This window comes from Papio anubis, chromosome 18 (genome assembly GCF_008728515.1).
Source record: "Papio anubis isolate 15944 chromosome 18, Panubis1.0, whole genome shotgun sequence".
Taxonomy (NCBI): Eukaryota; Metazoa; Chordata; class Mammalia; order Primates; family Cercopithecidae; genus Papio; species Papio anubis.
Window position 1 is genome coordinate 8,617,795 of NC_044993.1, and position 19,762 is coordinate 8,637,556.

Below are 19,762 nucleotides of genomic sequence, written 5' to 3' on the forward strand. Positions count from 1 at the left end.
TCGGACATAACAAATATTAGACTCTAAGAAAAGACCAGCAGAAGTAGATCATAGGAAATAGTCTTGCAAAGATTTCAAATATTACAGTAACCAGAAAGATGATTTTTTCAAGTTGGATGATGAAGAATAAAGTCTAATATTTATTTAAAAAAGAAAGATAATTTAAACAAATGCTTATCATGTTTAAAAAATAAAAATTAACTTGAAGATAACTCCAGTAACAGGAACTATAGAAATAAGAGTGGATTTGAAGGTAATTAAGTTATTCTCCTGTAAAAAGACAAGAACTTGTAGAAATTAAAAAAAAAAATCAATGGATAAGTTTAATAGCAGATTCATCACAGTTAAGGAGAAAAGTCATTGACTAGAAGATAATCAAAAGATAGTAATGAAGAAAACAGCACAGTGAGACAAAAAGATGGAAAATAGTAAGAAAATTTTAAATACACACCAGAAAAAAGATTTTTTAGACTCGCCACTGACTTAACAACAATGGAAGCCAGAAGTCAGGGGAATGACTTCAATGTGCTGAAAAATAATAAATACCAAGCTGAAATGCTATACTCAGCAAAAATATTCTTTACGAATGAAGACAAAATAATGATATTTGCAGGCAATCAAATCTGAGTGTTGTCCACTAAAAGACCCATATTAAAGGAAATTCAAAAGGATGAACTTCAGAGAGAAGGGAGATGATCCCAGGTGGAAAGTCTGAGGAGTTAAGGAGGAACAAAGAAAGTGGCAAATCTAAATGAACACTATCTATCTAACTACCTGCCTGCCTTCCTATCTATCTATCAATCAATCAACTATCTACCTACTGTCTGTCCGTCCGTCCGTCCGTCCATCCATCCATCCATCCATCCATCCATCCATCCATCCAACATATATCAAAAAAACACATATTGCATATATAGTAGCTCCCCCTTATGTGAAGTTTCGGTTTCTGTGGTTTTATCACCCATGATCAACTCAGTCCGAAAATAGGTGAGTTCAGTAAAGTAAGACATTTTGAGAGAGAGACCACATTCACATAACTTTTATTACAGTACATTGTTATAGTTGTTTTATTATTAGTTATTGTTGTTAATCTTTTACTGTGCCGAACTTAAACTTCATCATGGGTATGCATGTACAGTAAAAACACACAGTATGTACAGGGTTCAGCACTATCTATAGTCTCAGGCATCCACTGGGGGGGTCTTGGAACGCATCCCTCATGGATAAGGGCGATCTACTGTACATATTTATTAGTAATAATGTATTTTAATACTACAAGAGTGTGGAACATGGAAAATGAAGAAAAACTATTCTGAAGAGAACACAGGTACTGACTAACTTTGGACTTTGCTAATTTAAGATAGGCTGTAATTTCTAAGGTAATCTTCCTAAAGGACTATTAACAAGAATGTAAACTCCAAACTGGTAGAGAAGAAAAACTGAATGACAAGAAACAGTCAAAATCAATTTTTAAAAGGCCAAAAAAAAAAAAAAAAAAGAAACAATGCAGGCTGGACAAATGGGAGGACCTCTTCATTCACTCATTTCCGTTTCCGTCAATTCCACTGTACACAGTTGCTCCTTCCATTGCTGGGTTTCTGAAACACTAATCCCTCTGGGATACTTTCAAAAATTAGTGATATAGGAGCCTTTGTGATAGGTGTGTATGAGTGAAAATTAGGAATATGTGTATATATTTTGGAGGGAAATGTAAGGCAGCTAATTCTGAGATGATGCAATAGGGACACTAGACCTACATCCTGCAGGCTACACTACTCTGTCCAGCTCTTCACTATTGACAGTAACTTTAATAATTTCGGGACTCATAAAAAGACTCCACTTCTATACTATGGTAGAGCCTTGGCCATTTGTATGATACAGAATGGTAAAGTATAGCTTTAAAAATGTTATAGCCTGGGCAACATAGCAAGATCCCATCTCTAAAAAGAAAAATAAAATAAAAAATAAATTTTTAAAGATAATGTTGCTGGGGAAAGACAATTAAATAAAGACTGCAGGAGGGCTGCTGACCATAATTAGAATGATGTGAGATGACACTTCTCAGGTGGACAAGGGGGCAGGACCATGGCGAAAAGAAAGGCAGCCAGCAAAGGCAATGCCTCAATGGCTATCTTTTGTATCACCTCCTTAAGGGAGAGCTTTGGATAAAGTAGTTTTCAAACTTGTAAAGGTCAAGTAAAACATTTTCTGTAGTAAATAACTTTAAGCCATTGCCTATTTAAGTAGCATTTCCTAAAGTCTCATAACTTCTTTTTTTTTTTTTTTTTTTTTTTGAGACAGGGTCTTATTCTATCACCCAGGCTAGAATGCAGTGGTGTGATCACAGCTCACAGCAGTCTCAATCTCCTGGGCTCAAGAGATTCTCCCACCTCAGCCTCCCAAGTAGTTGGGACCACAAGTGCATGGCCACCATTCCTGGCTAATTTTTTTGATTTTTAGTAAGGACAACTGTCTCTCCTACGTTGTCCAGGCTGGTCTTGAACTCCTGGGTTCAAGTGATCTTCTCACTTTAGCCTCCTAAACTGCTGGGATTACAGGTGTGAGCCACTGTGCCCGGCCTTATACAACATATTTCATATAATTACATATTGTAATTCTAAGCTGCATGAATTTCAAAGATAGGACTACCATGGTGCAAAGAAATGCTGTGTTCCAGGTGCGGCCCTCCAGCTACTTAGTGGTAAGCCTCACTGAAGTTTGCTCTCCTGACATTAAGTCATCAAGTAATTGCTCCTCCACTAGTTCTGAAAAGCAGCTATGTGCTGAAGATCTGTGGAAAATAAGGACTGACAGAAGATACGGTTTTCCTAACCACGGTCTCAAAAGCTAGAACTACACTAAAAATATCATGTAGAGATAATAAAGTTGTATCTTTAAAAGGCTCTGAGTCATTCTGTAAAACCTTGAGATTACACATTACTTCATCTGGTGTTTAAGGAAAATTTGCCACAGAACGGTACCTGCTGAGAGAACTCCATGGTTAATTCTCGGCATGCTTAAAGGGGCCAGTTCGATCCAAAGCTGCCTGTTAGGGTCATAGAGAGGGCACATGCATCGCATCGCTGCTGTGGGTTTCCGGGAACTAAGGAAGTAAATCATTGATCAGTAGTTAATATGCTTCGTACAGTTCTTTTTATAAGTAACCATCACTAGTTTTAGTGCACTAAAGAATATTTAACACATCTAAAAAACTGAATGTAATTATGCTTTAGATACTGAAAAACATTATGAATTCTTGTTTACATGGAACTACCTCTTCCCATATACCACTTTTCAAACAACTCCCACCTCATACTTACACCCTCTCTTCTCCACCAACAGTCACGATGCACTCGGAGTAGCCCCGGGGTTTGAAGTTGGCCAGCATCGCCTCTCCTTGCTGTGGCTGGCTGAGCGGTATATTGCTACACTCTTTGACAATTTCTCGTACTAATGGTTCATTCAGCATCTGTTCCCGTAAATAACTGGAGTCCAACCCTGAAACCCACAGAGCTGACATAACATCCTTCATGTGGACCTGCAGAAGAGGGAAGAAAGATGGGGCGAAAACAATGGAAAATGCAACGCATCATTTTTAGAATCTACATTTTCCACCTCATGGAAAACAAACGGTTAACACTCAGGTTATTACCAGGCAAGTGAGACACATCGGTCCTGCTTGAACATCTTCTCATGGCCCTGACTGTCTACTTCCCAGAGTCTTGATAAGTAAAAGTTTAATTTTAAAAAATCATCAGTTTGAGGTATCACTGTAAAGTTTCAAGCAGCTTCCTTTACACCTTAAAGAAGTCCCATTTCAATAGGAAAAGAGAGGGAAAATACCAGCTATAATTTGCTTTCTTTCACACATTTGGATGTGCCATGAGTTAAATCATGTTTATACAAATATTATATACAGTAATAGCTCGATACAATATGGTAAACTTAGATAACATATCAACATTAATATTACAAGAAAAATATACAAAAGCCAAATTTAAAAAACATCCTGAGTACTATATAATCATTTCTGCAGTAATTACTATTAAAAAATATCTAACACGACTAATATGAATTATATCCTTTTACTGCTCAATCACTAAATTTGAACCAACCGACTAAAGTACTTTACAAATGTAAAATAAAACTGTGAGTTTTAAAAATCAACTGTCTTTACAGCATGACCAAAGGACAAAGAACTGCCTCACTTCCCCAGCAACCAGCCAACCTTAAGCATATCCCTTGCTTTAAGGCAAGAAGAGGGCAGGACGGAAGCTGGTGAGGAGCAGCATGTCCCACTGTGATCTTGGTGAGTAGGAGCACATTGGGAATTTTTCTAATTTTTCTACCTCCTTTACCAATTTCCCCAACTCACATGGAGAACAGAACACTACCTGTCCTTACCTGTCCCAATTAAAATAATACTACAAATATGGTTTCTAAATACACATACTTCCAGTCTTACCGAATTCAAAAAATTATGTTCATCATCATCAAAACTTAATAGTTGAGTTTTAACTTACAAGAACAATTAACAGTACAATTATACATTTTGAGATCCATTCTCTAACACTTAATATATTTCTTATTTTGAAAACAGTAATTGGAGCTACTGTCTTATTTATAATAATCAGACTTAACATCCTGGCTGGGCATGGAGGCTCACACTTGTAATCCCAGCACTTCGGGAAGCTGGAGTGGGAGGATTGCTTGAGCACAGGAGTTTGAGACCAGCCTGGGCAACACAGCGAGACCCTGTCTCTACAAATATCAAACAATTAGCTAGGCATGGTGGCACACACCTATGGTCCTAGCTACTCGGAGGCTGAGGTGGGAAGATCACTTCTGCCGGGAAGGTTGGGACTGCAGTGAGCTATGATCGTGCCACTCTGGCTGCTGCACTTCAGCCTGGGAGACAGACTGAGACTCTCTGCCCCCCAAAACCCTCAAGTCCTGTGATTTTGCTCCTTCCTCCAAGGTATTCACAATTTGGATCTAGCGGCTGATATTCTTTAAGACCCTCTTTCCAGGCTGTCACTCCCAGGACCTTCCCTCTCGAAACTGCACTGCCACACAAACTCCAGAGCTTGCCTGCTTTCTCCTGTGTGGTGTCAATCACACCTGAAGCTCCTCAGGCCCATGCCCCTCCACCCCTGCCAGCGCTCCAAGTGTCACCCCCCTGCCTGCTGCAAGCACCTGAGGCCTGGCAGAGGTTAGCCTAGTGATGTAGTAGGTCAGGAAGCTGAGAGCCAGGGTGGGGATACTGCAATTCTATAATCTCCAGCTTGAGCTTGAAATGCATTTTCCCATTAAAAACAACATGCAAAGGATATTACACTCCTTACAAGGGTTAATATTTTCACTGATCTATTGTGTGGCATGGGCTTTTGCAGACTGGTCTCAAAAACCAACTGCTTTCATGATATAGGAAAACATGTTTTACAGGTATCTTTTAGATTGCTGCTTTGTAAGTCTTTCACGTTGAAGAAGAAAAATAAAACAACTATAACTGTAATTAAAAAGAAATACAAAGGCAAATTTGACCATGTTATAAATGACAGGTACCTTTCTTATTTCTGTATCATGTGCTATCCATCGAATTACTGCTTCAAAGACGTATCTTTCATTGCCAACGTTTAACTTCTCAAGAGAAATCACTTCTTTAAGCTTTTGAGGACTCAGTTCTAAGAATTCTTCCGTGCTGCTGACATCTCGGAAATGAGTCTCCAGGTATTCTGTGGCAAGGTAATGAACGTGATGGAGGCAGTAATGTAGTGCAAAGTCACGGATACCGATACAGTTCTCAGCAGCAATGCAGCCTTCCAAAAACTCACAGCACAGGGTTTTAAGGTCTGTCAGTAGTAGCAGGTCTGCTGCCTGAACAACATCTTGGATTGTATCTTCATTTAGCCTGATCTAAAAAAGTAGCATAATTATCTTATATTTGAATGTGTACATTTAAAACCCAAACCACTCATCTATTAGTTTGGGCCACATGAAATTTCCATTTATTTTAGATCAAAGATAATAGAATATTGGCAATTTCATACGGTTTAACCCAGCATTTTTTTTTTTTTCCCAAGAGTTGGAAGGCACCAACACAAGCAAATGTGTGCTTGGTTAACTTTTCCCAGCTCTGCCCTTGCTGTACCAATGTCAACCACCAATCACCCTTCTAGGGTAAACCGTCCATGTTGCTCACTTCTGTAATTCAGAGAAAAACCTTAATGACTCAAATGCTTGGGAAATGAAAAGTTCTACATTCTATGGTAAAGTCAACATGATTAAGTACCAGCATCAGAACTGATGAAAATCTTGTCTCCCAACCTATGAAGTTCACCCTTCTGCTAAATGGCATGCTAACCTGAATGCTAATCCCTTGAAGGAAGAAGGGTTTACAGTGTTTCAGAAGCCTCATTCCACATCCCAAAACACTGTACGCAGTGCAATTTGGTTCACAGACAGATACATGTAGGCCTCAAAACTACTTTTTGGAATGAATCCCTAACACAAGGGTGTTTTTAGTTTTTTTTCTTCTCATTATGAACATCTACTTTTCCTTAATTTTCTTCAATTTTCTGACTAATGCTTCTTTCTCCACCCACTTCACAGTGTTCCAAAGCATCAGGAAAGAAACAGTTCTCCAAAATATTGCCACAGTCCTAAGTGGACGACCCCAAAGCATGGGCACTTCACCCACATTCGCAAATGCAAGGGAGACTTCATGAAGAGTACAGCAAGACACATTTTTATATTTTACACTTTTTGTACCACAGATTTCTTAAAAACTATAATTGCCAATCGTCTTAGAAACTGAAAAACAAAAATTTGGAAAGTAGTATGTTGAGTAAGCCACAAGTAGGGGAAAATGTTCCATTTATATGACATTACATTTAGCCACAAGACAGCAGGCAGCTGTAGACTCTTCAAATATAGGCACGTGAAAAAAACACTGAATTGCATTTCAATAAAACAAAACTGCCAATTCAGGAGTTTGTTATAACTTACATTGCAACTATCATTTTAAATTTAAATTGGAAACAAATCACAGAAGTCAATCCGTAAATAAGGTTTCAAGTTTCAAATCCAAGCCTAAACATGAATAGGCTCTTACTGGCTTATAACTCGTTATACTAATAACTGCTGCTGGACTGACTTTACAAGTTGGACCAGAGGTTGGTCTTAGGCCTGGTTTTGTGATGCTACAGAGTATCTCCGGGCTGTCCCCAAATTAACTTAAATTCATTTACTTTTAACAATCATCCATGTACATACCCACCCCCTAGTGTTGAGAGAAGAGAGAAAGCATGAAATCAAACCAAAAGCTTCAAAAAGGATGAGAATCACTGCGTTTAACTCTGGACAGAATGAATATATTTAGACAAAGAAAGCAATACATTCAGAATACTTAGAAAATATGTAGGAGAAACAGCCCCTACAGAAAGGAAAACAAGAGGGATGAAGAAGGAATAAAGGAGAGAGTAGGGAACAAGATCTCAGAAAGAATAAAGATGAAATGCATTCTCACACAGCAAAGGTAAGATGCACTGACCTCTTCCTTCGGTTAAAAAAAACCTCAAAAACCAAAAAACAAAAAAAATAACTAGCCCTGATTCACATGGAAGATTTTTCTTGAGTCCTCATGCTATGCTTGAAATCACATCATGGGGAATGGGTAGTTGGAGGAGGGCAAAGGAAAAGAAAGAAGTCTGATCGCTTATCATTTTCCTCCCTGGGTATCACAAAGCCTCCAGAAGTTCAAGTGGACATGGAGAGGAAAGGGACATCAGGAAGAGAGAATGAGGATGGGGCAGGGATGTGGGTACCACTGGGGCAACAGGACCAGGGCATCGTGAATAAGCTGCTTGTCATTTCTGTCAGTCCTCTTTCTCTGGGAACGATCTACAAGGAACTCTCTGTCTCTACCAAATAATCCACAATGCCCCAGGAAGTTCCTATTTCCATGCTATGGAGACAAAACAAGTTTTGTATCCCCAGTTGTGTGGATACAAAGCAAGATTGGATTTGGGATTCCAAAGCAAAAACCAGGGCAGCATCCCATGTTCTTTAATATCTCATATGAGAAGGTGGAGCTCAGAATGGTAGCAACAAACTGGGATTTGGGTCTAAGATCTTACTTCATCTGCTTCTCTAGGAGCAGAGCCATGGAAGAACACACGTGGGATGCCATTACCAGTAGGAGATGTCAGTCAATGCACACAGTGACAGAAGATGAAGATGACAGTGCTACTTTGTCATATAATGGATGAAAGGAGACCCTCACCCTGAGCTTGAGAAGCCTCTACTTAGGTCTTCCTTCCTTTGTTTCTCATCATACCTGCCCACTGAAGATGTAATCCAGGATCTCTCTCATAACCATTACCGATATCCCTTCAAGTTCAATCTTATAAGTTGATCCATCATCTTTTGGAGGATTATAGTTTAACTTTGTCCTAAGAAAGGGAAAAAAATGTAAAATTTCTATGAAAGAACAGAAATAGCTATAAATATTTATGTACTCAATACTCTATAACGTATAAGATACTTATCAGTACATGCATCCCCACCTAGAAAATTTAGTTCGTTAACTTTAGGTCTATGTATTTTTATAACTTTCAGCTACAAAACATTGGTCCCAGGATCCCAAATACTACTTCTTAAAAAACAAAAACAAAACAGATGAGCAAAGAACTAAGATCCACATGACTATGAATCTGTATTTCACCTTGGAAATCTCACTGTCTTTAGGCTTATTTTCTAATGGACTGAATTACCTAATTAATCTTCAATAATGTAACAAGGACTCCACAAACCTGCCATCCAAAACAAAAGCTAAGACCTTGTCAATAGCCCGCTTCTAACCAGATGGTCTTTCCCACCAATCCACTCCTCTGCTTCCACCATCGGATGTAACCATTATCCTAAATCCTACGCTCAATTTTTCCTTGCTTTATTACTGCATCCATGAAATAGATACTTTAAATTTTAAGGTGTTTTATAATTTATTAATCATCCATTTTTTATTGTTGTTTTATAAAGATGACTTAGTTTATAGAGGTGTGCACATCACACTGGTTCTTCTGTTCTTTCTGCCGTGCAACACTCTACTTTCCTGTTAATGGGCATCTGGGGTTGTCTCCAGGTTTTTGATACTGTGAACCGTGATGCTTCGACTATTACTGCATATGACTCTTTTGTACTATGATAAATACTTTTTCGGCTGGGTGCAGTGGCTCACGCCTGTAATCCCAGCACTTTGGGAGGCTGAGGTGGGTGGATCACTTGAGGCCAGGAGATCGAGGCTAGCCTGGCCAACATGGTGAAACCCCATCTCTACTAAAAATGCAAAAATCGACTGGGAGCAGTGGTGGCACATGCCTGTAATCCCAGCTACTCAGGAGGCTGAGGCACGAGGATAGCTTGAACCTGGGAGTAGAGGTCGCAGTAAGCTGAGATAACGCCGCTGCACTTAGCCTAGGTGACAGAGCAAGACTCTGCCTCAAAAAAAAAAAAAAATGTCCCTTGGGTCTACTCCGGGGAGTAGAATTATGCTAACTTATTCTCCGTAGTAGGTGGCGCAGTTTACAGCCTCATATACTATGCATGTGTAAGAGCATCTGTTGATTCATAAACTCCACAACATTTGAGTCTGTCATACTTCTTAAGTTTTGTCAACTGAATAAGTGAAATATGGTATCTCACTGTGGTTGTCATCTGCATTCTCTTACTAGCCACGTGCTGAACATCTCTTTGTATGTTTGTGGCCACATGTTTCCCCTTCCGCAAAACATTCATTCATGTCTCTCGTGTTCATTTTTTACTAACTGTCCTTCACATATTGAGGTGGAGGAGTTCTTTATGTATTTGTGACACTAATCGTTTAACAGATGAACTTTTTAAAAGGTGCCTTTCAAAAAACTTAAAAAAAGACTTCTTCCTTTTTTTTTTTTGAGACGGAGTCTCACTCTGTTGCCTAGGCTGGAGTGCAGAGGCGCAATCTCGGCTCACTACAAGCTCCGCCTCCTGGGTTCACGCCATTCTCCTGCCTCAGCCTCCCCAGTAGCTGGGACTACAGGCGTCCACCACCACGCCCGGCTAATCTTTTGTATTTTTAGTAGAGATGGGGTTTCACCGTGTTAGCCGGGATGGTCTCGATCTCCTGACCTCGTGATCCGCCCGCCTCGGCCTCCCAAAGTGAAAAAAAGACTTCTTAAACAAAGTGATACAGAATTTGAAGAACAATTTTTCAGTCAATGCTTTTTGTGTTTTAAGAACTTATACCCAGATATTCTTGATATTTTACTAAGAAAATTTGAGGTTTTTAAAAAAAATTCAAGTGAAATTTAAAAATAGCTTTGAAACATGCTGTTGGCATGAATTATAACTCTGTTAAATCTCAGGATTGACACTGTGTTACCTGCTACCTAATAACCATGTTTTCTAAGAAAAGAAAAGTACACTTTCAAATACTGGTAATCCAAATAGTGAGTTACAGGGAGAACTTCTTAGAAACAAATATTTAAATTCATTATTTGCATTGACTTCTATAATAAAGTCAATAAAGAATCAGACTTTTGGTAGACTGAATACAAAGAGAATAGGAAATAATATTAACAAAATTTCATTTTTTTTTTGTTTTTGAGACAGGGTCTCACTCTGTCACCCAGTCTGGAGTGCAGTGGCGCGATCATGGCTCACTGCAACCTCCTCTTCCCAGGTACAAGTGATTCTCCTGCCTCAGCCCCCCAAGTAGCTGGGACGACAGGCACCCACCACCACATCCAACTAATTTTTGTACTTTTTGTAGAGACAGGGTTTCGTCATCTTGCCCAGGCTAGTTTCGAACTCCTAAACTGATCTGCCTACCTCAGCCTCCCAAAGTGCTGCGATTACAGGAATGAGCCACCGCACCCGGTCACTGAAATTTCATATGCTAGAAAACAGACAAGGGTAACTGACTTGGAGTATCTGAGGAAGCTTAATCCTAATTTAGCAGTAAGCAAAGCTGAGATTCAACCTAAATTGGACTGAAGACTCCCGAAAGGCTCCAGGAACTGGTAATACAGGGTAGGTGACGACGGGGTTGGGGTGGGGCAGGGGGTAAAAGATAAGCTAAAAAGAGAACTATTAACAAAGTCTTAGGAAATAGCTGAATTTCCGGATTCTCCCTCCATGTGTATACACTTCTTCCCTTCAGAGCTTAGTAAGACTCTCCCTAGCTCCAGTGAAAAACAAATGACTTATATTTTGAATAATACACAACTGAGGGTCTCTGTACAGCGGAGCACCAGGCACATTTGAGGGTAGGTGTATTGTAACTGAGAGTTAACAGAATGTTTACATACTGAATGCTGGACCATTAGTCTTTTTCTCCCAACTCTGCTCCTAAAATACTGAAAGCCAGTACATATCTTCCAAGCAAGAGACAAAGACTTCTGGAGGACTTGATCTGCCCAAGGGTACAGACCCAAGGGCATGAACATCAATCTGCCCTAAGAAAATGACCCAGTTTGAACACACAATAGCGAAACCTGTGTTCAACAAGTCTTACCTATAGGACTCTGGTACTTCTAAAACTTTCTCATGTCACATTACACACAGAAAACGTAATATTACTCTGGGCTAAACAGAGGCGGCCTGTAGGCTCAGCCTCTGGATATGCTGCTCAGCTACTCTGAAGACTGACGCCATCAGTATCTTCACACACTTGCAACATATTTTTTTGGCACATGGGTTAAGAAACTGTTTTAGAGCACTGCTATTAAAATTGAGCAAACAGGACTCACTAGATATTTAACAAAGATAAAAGACAGGACCAAAACTGATAAGAAAAAAAGTAACTTAAAGGAAGTAAGGATTGTGCTAAAATGAAAAGTTCAAGAAAAAAGAAAAATTCATCTTAATCTTCCCAGAGGGAAAAGACAGGATATTGTGTACATAAAACAAGAGTAGGATGATATAAAAAGGAACATTCATAAGCCAGCAAAACATGTTAATGATTGCAAAAAAAAGTTTGTTTTTTCTTTTAATGTAGGATCAAGATAAAAAGTTGAGGAAATCTCCCAGAAAAGAGCAAAAAGACAAAGGCAGAAAATACAAGAGATGGCTGAACACATGGCTTACGCCTATAACCCCAGTGCTGTGGAAGGACGGCTTGAGCCCAGGTGTTCGAGACCAGACTGGACAACACAGCAAGACTTCACTCTATTTTTAAAAAATTTATTAAATAGTTTTTTAAAAAAGAAAATAGGAGAGGTAAGTTAAGAAAGCTGGAAGATCAGTCCAGAAGATTCAACATCTGAAAAAAAGGAATGTCACCCCACCAAAAAAGATAAGACTACTAAGGAAGTACTCTCAACAACAGATGAAAACACACCCACTCCAGAGCACATCATCATAATAACTCAGGACACTGGAAATAAAGAAAAAAGTCTTACAAGCTTTCAGAAAGAAAAATAGGCTATATGGAAAGGATCAAGAATCAGAATGGCTTCATACTTGTAAATGGAAGCTAGATAACAAAAAATAAATTACTTTAAAATTCTGAAAGAAAATTATTTCAGACCTAGATTTTTATAACCAGCCAAACTATCAATCAAGTGGCAGGAGGGAACAAAGACATTTTCGGCTATATGAAGTCACAAAACAATTTACTTCCCATGCAGCCTTTCTCGGGATGGTGTTAGAAAATGTGCCCCAACAAAACAAAGGAGTGTATCAAGAAAGTGGAACATTCTGGATATTAACAAGATGTAATCCAAACAGGGAGGAAGTGAAAGGAATGCAGAGTAATGGTGAAGGATGATCCTGGGATGACAGCTATGTACCAGCAGAAGGAAGCCAGTCCATTCTGGTGACAGAAGGCCCTCGTAGGTCTTTAACACAGAATATGTAATGTGTATGACAGTATACAGAGGATATTTAGACAACTTTCTTTCCTCCCTGTATTTGCTATCTACTATTCCTGCCCATACGGTTTCCAGTGAACTAATGATTTTACTCAAAAGGTACTTCATTGCCACTGGCTGTCCTCTAGGTGTATCTATTTGCCTGATGCTTTTATTAAAAGTGAAGGAAAGAATCTGAGTCAATTCTCCATCAAGAGAGAAAACAGTGTAAGTGGTAAGAACAAAATACCGAAGTATCTGGCTTTGAAATGCATCATATAATCTTTTTGGTAGCAGACATGTCTTCACTTAGGATGTCATGACTATTTGTATTTCTCAGTCACTGAACTGATTATCAACATATATAGCTTCCCAGCTCCAAATTCACCCTTTTTTGCTTGCTTTGGAAAAATGGATCTGATCCTTTTAAATCATTTTCCTTTGTCAAATGGCATGATGCTAAGCTTCAGTTAAAGGCACTGGAGAGCCACTGCAGGAAGTGAGAGTTTTGCTTGCTGGTTCTGGTGAAGAGACCTGCCTCCTGCCAGGCAGTCTTCTCCCCAGCACCAGGCTCCCACAGTACACAGCTGCAACCACACCCTGAAGTCTTCCCCAGAGCCTCCTTCAAGCACCTTCCCATGAATAGCTTTCTCAGGCATCTTAGAGCAGCAGTCCCCAACCTTTCTGGCACCAGGGACTGCTTTCATGGAAGACAATTTTTCCACAGACGGGAGTTGTGGGGATAGTTTCAGGGTGAAACTGTTCCATCTCAAATCATCAGGCATTAGCTTCTCAAAAGGAATGTGCAACCTAGATCCCTCACATGCCCGGTTCACAATAGCGTTCACGCTCCTATGAGAATCTAATGCCACCGCTGATCTGACAGGAGCTCAGGCGGGAAAGCTCGATCACATACCTCCGTGTGGCCCAGTCCTAAGGACATGGACTGGTGCCTTAGAAGACAGATTTCCAGCAAGTTCCACAATGTGGCTTTTCTGCCACGCAGTGAGCCATGGGTGTGTCCTAGTAAGTCAGCTCTGGGGTAGCAGATGCTCCATATATCTATTCCTGTATTTTTTAGAGTTTTCTTTACTTCTTACTGGCCAATCCCTCATTACTCTAATCTCCTGTTGTAGTTAACTCTTTATATTAAATTTTCTTTGTTCAAACTGCTCTGTGGTTTCTCTCTCCTGACTAGACCCAGATGGACACTAACAGTCACTAACGAATTTAGAGGAGGTATCTCCAAAACATGTTTGGATAGAGGAGCTTCAGGCTAGAATTAGAGTTCTTATTTTAAAGTAACCCAGGTTCAAACAAGAGCTAGCTGTACTTGTTTGCGTCTGTGGCATTAGATTCTCATAGGAGCGCAAACCCTATTGTGAACTGGGCATGTGAGGGATCTAGGTTGCACGTTCCTTGTGAAAATCTAATGCCTGACGATCTGAGGTGGAACAGTGACACCCTGAAACCATCCCCAGAACTCCTGTTGCTGGAAAATTTGCATGTGTCTTGCAGACAGTACTAGGATCGGGGAAACTAGGCTATCAAGGAAAAGGTTACAAGAAGCCCCTTTTATTATTATTATTATTATTAAAGTTCTGGGTTACATGTGCAGAATGTGCAGTTTTGTTACATAGGTATACACGTGCCATGGTGGTTTGCTGAACCTATTAACCCGTCATCTACATTAGATATTTCTCCTGTTATCCTTCCCCTAGACCCCCACCCACAACAGGCCCTGGTGTGTGATGTTCCCCTCCCTATGTCCATGTGTTCTCATTGTTGAGCTCCCACTTATGAGTGAGAACATGTGTTGTTTGGTTTTCTGATCTTGTGATAGTTTGCTAAGAATGATGGTTTCCAGCTTCATCCATGTCCCTGCAAAAGACATGAACTCACCAATTTTTATGGCTGCATAGTATTCCATGGTGTATATGCGCCACATTTTCTTAGTGTATCACTGATGGACATTTAGTTAGTTCCAAGTCTTTGCTATTGTGAATACTGCCACACTAAACATATGTGTATATGTATCTTTATAGAATGATTTATAATCCTTCGTATATGCCCAGTAATGGGATTGCTGGGTCAAATGGTATTTCTAGTTCTAGATCCTCGAGGAATCACCACACTGTCTTCCACAATGGTTGAACTAATTTACACTCCCACCAACAGTGTACAAGTGTTCTTACTTTTCCACAACTTCTCCAGCATCTGTTGTTTCCTGACTTTTTAATGATTGCCATTCTAACTGGTGTGAGATGGTATCTCATTGGGGTTCTGATTTGCATTTCTCTAATGACCAGTGACAATGGGCGTTTTTTCATATGTCTGCTGGCTGCATGAATGTCTTCTTTTGAAAAGTGTCTGTTCATACCCTTTGCCCATTTTTTGATAGGGTTGTTTGCTTTTTTCTTGTAAATTTATTTAAGTTCTTTATAGATTCTGGATATTAGCCCCTTGTCTGATGGATACATTGCAAAAATTTTCTCCCATTCTGTAGGTTGCCTGTTCACTCTGATGATAGTTTATTTTGCAGTGCGGAATTTCTTTAATTAGATCCCATTTGTCAATTTTGGCTTTTGTTGCCATTGCTTTTGGTGTTTTAGACATGAAGTCTTTGCCCATGCCTATGTCCTGAATGGTACTGCCCAGGTTTTCTTCTAGGATTTTTATGGCCCTAGGTCTTACGTTTAAGTCTTCGATCCATCTTGAGTTGATCTGTGTATAAGATGTAAGGAGGTCCAGTTTCAGTTTTCTGCATATGGCTAGCCAGTTTTCCCAACACCACTTATTAAATAGGGAATCTGTTCCCTATTGCTTGTGTGTGTCAGGTTTGCCAAACATCAGATGGTGGTAGATGTGTGGTGTTATTTCTGAGGCCTCCGTTCTGTTCCATTGGTCTATGTATGTTTGGTACCAGTACCATGCTGTTTTGGTTACTGTAGCCTTGTGGTAAAGTTTGAAGTCAGGTAGCATGATGCCTCCTGACTTTGTTCTTTGTTCTTCTTGCCCAGGATTGTCTTGGCTATGCGGGCTCTTTTTTGGTTCCATATGAAGTTTAAAGTAGTTTTTCCCAATTCTGTGAAGAAAGTCAGTGGTAGCTTGATGGGGATAGCATTGAATCTATAAATTACTTTGGGCAGTAAGGCCATATTCACAATATTGATTCTTCCTATCCATAAGCATGGGATATTTTTCCATTGTTTGTGTCCTCTCTTATTTCCTTGAGCAGTGGTTTGTAGTTCTCCTTGAAGAGGTCCTTCACATCCCTTGTAAGTTGTATTCCTGTGTATTTTATTCTCTTAGTAGCAATTGTGAATGTGAGTTCACTCATGATTTGGCTGTTTGTCTGTTATTGGAATACAGGAATGCTTGTGATTTTTGTACATTGATTTTGTATCCTGAGACTTTGCTGGAGTTGCTTATCAGCTTAAGGAGATTCTGGGCTGAGATGATGGGGTTTTCTAAATACATAATCATGTCATCCACAAACAGAGACAATTTGACTTCCTCTCTTTCTATTTGAATACCCTTTATTGCTTTCTCTTGCCTGATAGCCCTGGCCAGAACTTCCAATACTACGTTGAAAAGGAGTGGTGACAGAGGGCATCCTTGTCTTGTGCCAGTTTTCAAAGGGAATACTTCCAATTTTTGCCCATTCAGGATGATATTGGCTCTGGGTTTGTCACGAATAGGTCTTACTATGTTGAGATACATTCCACTGATACCTAGTTTACTGAGAGTTTTTATCATGAAAGGCTGCTGAATTTTGTCGAAGGCCTTTTCTGCATCTATTGAGATAATCGTGGTTTTTGTTGCTGGTTCTGTTTATGTGATGGATTACATTTATTGATTTGCGTATGTTGAACCAGTCTTGCATCCCAGGGATGAAGCCAACTTGACTGTGGTGGATAAGCTTTTAGATGTGCTGTTGGATTTGGCTTGCCAGTATTTTATTGAGGATTTTCGCATTGATGAGGATTTTCACATCAGGGATATTGGCCTAAAATTATCTTTTTTTTTGTTGTGTTTCCACCAGGTTTTGGTATCAGGATGATGCTGGCTTCATAAAATGAGTTAGTGAGGATTCCCTCTTTTTCTATTGATGGGAATAATTTCAGAAGGAATGGTGCCCGCTCCTCTTTGCAGAACTCGGCTGTGAATCCGTCTGGTCCTGGACTTTTTTTTGGTTGGTAGGCTATTAATTATTGCCTCAATTTCAGAACCTGTTATTGGCCTATTCAGAGATTCAACTTCTCCCTGGTTTAGTTTTGGGAGGCTCTATGTGTCCAGGAATTTATCCATTTCTTCTAGATGTTCTAGTTTACTTGAGTAGAGGTGTTTATAGTATTCTCTGATGGTAGTTTGTATTTCTGTGGAATCGGTGGTGATAACCCCTTTATCATTTTTTACTACATCTATTTGATTCTTCTCTCTTTTCTTCTTTATTAGTCTTGTAAGCAGTCTATCCATTTTGTTGATCTTTTCAAAAAACCACTTCCTGGATTCACTGACTTTTTGAAGAGGTTTTTGTGTCTCCATCTCCTTCAGTTCTGCTCTGATCTTAGTTATTTCTTGTCTTCTGCTAGCTTTTAAATTTGTTTAATCTTGCTTCTCTAGTTCTTTTAATTGTGATGTTAGGGTGTTGATTTTAGATCTCTCCTGCTTTCTCTTGTAGGCATTTAGTGCTATAAATTTCCCTCTACACACTGCTTTAAATGTGTCCCAAAGATTCTGGTACATTGTGTGTTTGTTCTCATTGGTTTCAAAGAACATCTTTATTTCTGCCTTCATTTCGTTATTTACCCAGTAATCATTCAGGAGCAGGTTGTTCAGCTTCCACGTAGTTGTGCGATTTTAAGTAGGATTCTTAATCCTGAGTTCTAATTCGACTGCACTGTGGTCTGAGAGACAGTTTGTTGTGATTTCTGTTCTTTTACATTTGCTGAGAAGTGCTTTACTTCCAATTATGTGGTCAATTTTAGAATAAGTGCAATGTGGTGCTGAGAAGAATGTATATTCTGTTGATTTGGGGTGGAGAGTTCTGTAGATGTCTATTTGGTCCGCTTGGTCGAGAGCTGAGTTCAAGTCCTGCATAACCTTGTTAATTTCCTGTCTCATTGATCTGTCTAATATTGACAGTGGGGTGTTAAAGTCTCCCATTATTATTGTGTGGGAGTCTAACTCTCTTTGTAGGTCTCTAAGAACTTGCTTTATGAATCTGGGTGCTCCTGTATTGGGTGCATATATATTTAGGATAGTTAGCTCCTCTTGTTGAATCCCTTTACCATTATGTAATGGCCTTCCTTGCCTCTTTTGATCTTTGTTGGTTTAAAGTCTGTTTTATCAGAGACCAGGATTGCAACCGCTGCTTTTTTTTGCTTTCCATTTGCTTGGTAGATCTTCCTCCATCCCTTTACTTTGAGCCTATATGTGTCTTTGCACATGAGATGGGTCTCCCAAATACAGCACACTGATGGGTCTTGACTCTATCCAATTTGCCAGTCTGTGTCTTTTAATCGGGGTATTCAGCCCATTTACATTTAAGGTTAATATTGTTATGTGTGAATTTGATCCTGTCATTATGATGCTAGCTGGTTATCTCGCCTGTTAATTGATGCAGTTTCTTCATAGCATCAATGGTCTTTACAATTTGGCATGTTTTTGCAGTGGCTGGTACCAGTTGTTCCTATCCATGTTTAGTGCTTCCTTCAGGAGCTCTCGTAAGGCAGGCCTGGTGGTGACAAAATCTCTCAGCATTTGTTTGTCTGTAAAGGATTTTATTTCTCCTTCACTTACGAAGCTTAGTTTGGCTGGATATGAAATTCTGGGTTGAAAATTCCTTTCTTTAAGAATGTTGAATATTGGCCCCCACTCTCTTTTGGCTTGTAGGGTTTCTGCAGAGAGATCCACTGTTAGTCTGATGGGTTCCCTTTGTGGGTAACCCGACCTTTCTCTCTGGCTGCCCTTAATATTTTTTCCTTCATTTCAACCTTGGTGAATCTGACAATTATGGGTCTTGGGGTTGCTCTTCTCAAGAAGTATCTTTGTGGTGTTCTCTGTGTTTCCTGAATTTGAATGCTGGCCTGCCTTGCTAGGTTGGGGAAGTTCTCCTGGATAATATCCTGAAAAGTGTTTTCTAAGTTGGTTCCATTCTCCCCGTCACTTTCAGGTACACCAATCAAACACAGATTTGGTCTTTTCACCTAGTCCCATATTTCTTGGAGTTTTTGTTCATTTCCTTTTACTCTTTTTTTCTCTAATCTTGTCTTCTTGCTTTATTTCATTAATTTGATCTTTGATCACTGGATATCCTTTCTTCCGCTTGATCAAATCAGCTACTGAAGCTTGTGTATGCTTCACGAAGTTCTCATACTGTGGTTTTCAGCTCCATCAGGTCATTTAAGCTCTTCTCTACACTGGTCATTGTAGTTAGCCATTTGTCTAACCTCTTTTCAAGGTTTTTTGGTTCCTTGTGATGGGTTAGAACATGCTTCATTAGCTCGGAGAATTTTGTTGTTACTGACCTTCTGAAGCCTACTTCCATCAACTTGTCAAACTCATTCTCTGCCCAGGTTTGTTCCCTTGCTGGCGAGGAGTTGGGTTCCAAAGAATTTTCAGCCTTTCTGCTCTGGTTTCTCCCCATCTTTGTGGTTTTATCTACCTTTGGTCTTTGATGTTGGTGACCTACTAATGGGATTTTGGTTTGGATGTCCTTTTTGTTTATGTTGATGCTATTCCTTTCTGTTCATTAGTTTTCCTTCTAACAGAGAGGCCCCTCAGCTGCAGGTCTGTTGGAGTTTGCTGGAGTTCCACTCCAGACCCTATCACCAGTGGAGGCTGCAGAACAGCAAATATTGCTGCCTGAT

General features: G+C 39.6%; 1 protein-coding gene across 3 annotated transcripts in view; it reads right to left on the reverse strand.

Moving 5' to 3' along the window:
* Positions 1-19,762, reverse strand: part of GAN (gigaxonin) — a 67,121-nt gene that overhangs the window by 21,415 nt on the left and 25,944 nt on the right. For all 3 annotated transcript variants that reach the window (XR_004179716.1, XR_004179715.1, XM_031658065.1), the window contains exons 2-5: positions 8,339-8,453; positions 5,566-5,916; positions 3,321-3,538; positions 2,982-3,103 (exon numbers count right to left, since the gene is read on the reverse strand). Coding sequence is in view for 1 of the 3 variants with exons in the window: in XM_031658065.1 (XP_031513925.1) it covers positions 2,982-3,103; positions 3,321-3,538; positions 5,566-5,916; positions 8,339-8,453 (806 nt within the window). In the remaining 2 variants the exon portion in view is untranslated. The remainder of the gene's footprint in view (positions 1-2,981; positions 3,104-3,320; positions 3,539-5,565; positions 5,917-8,338; positions 8,454-19,762) is intronic.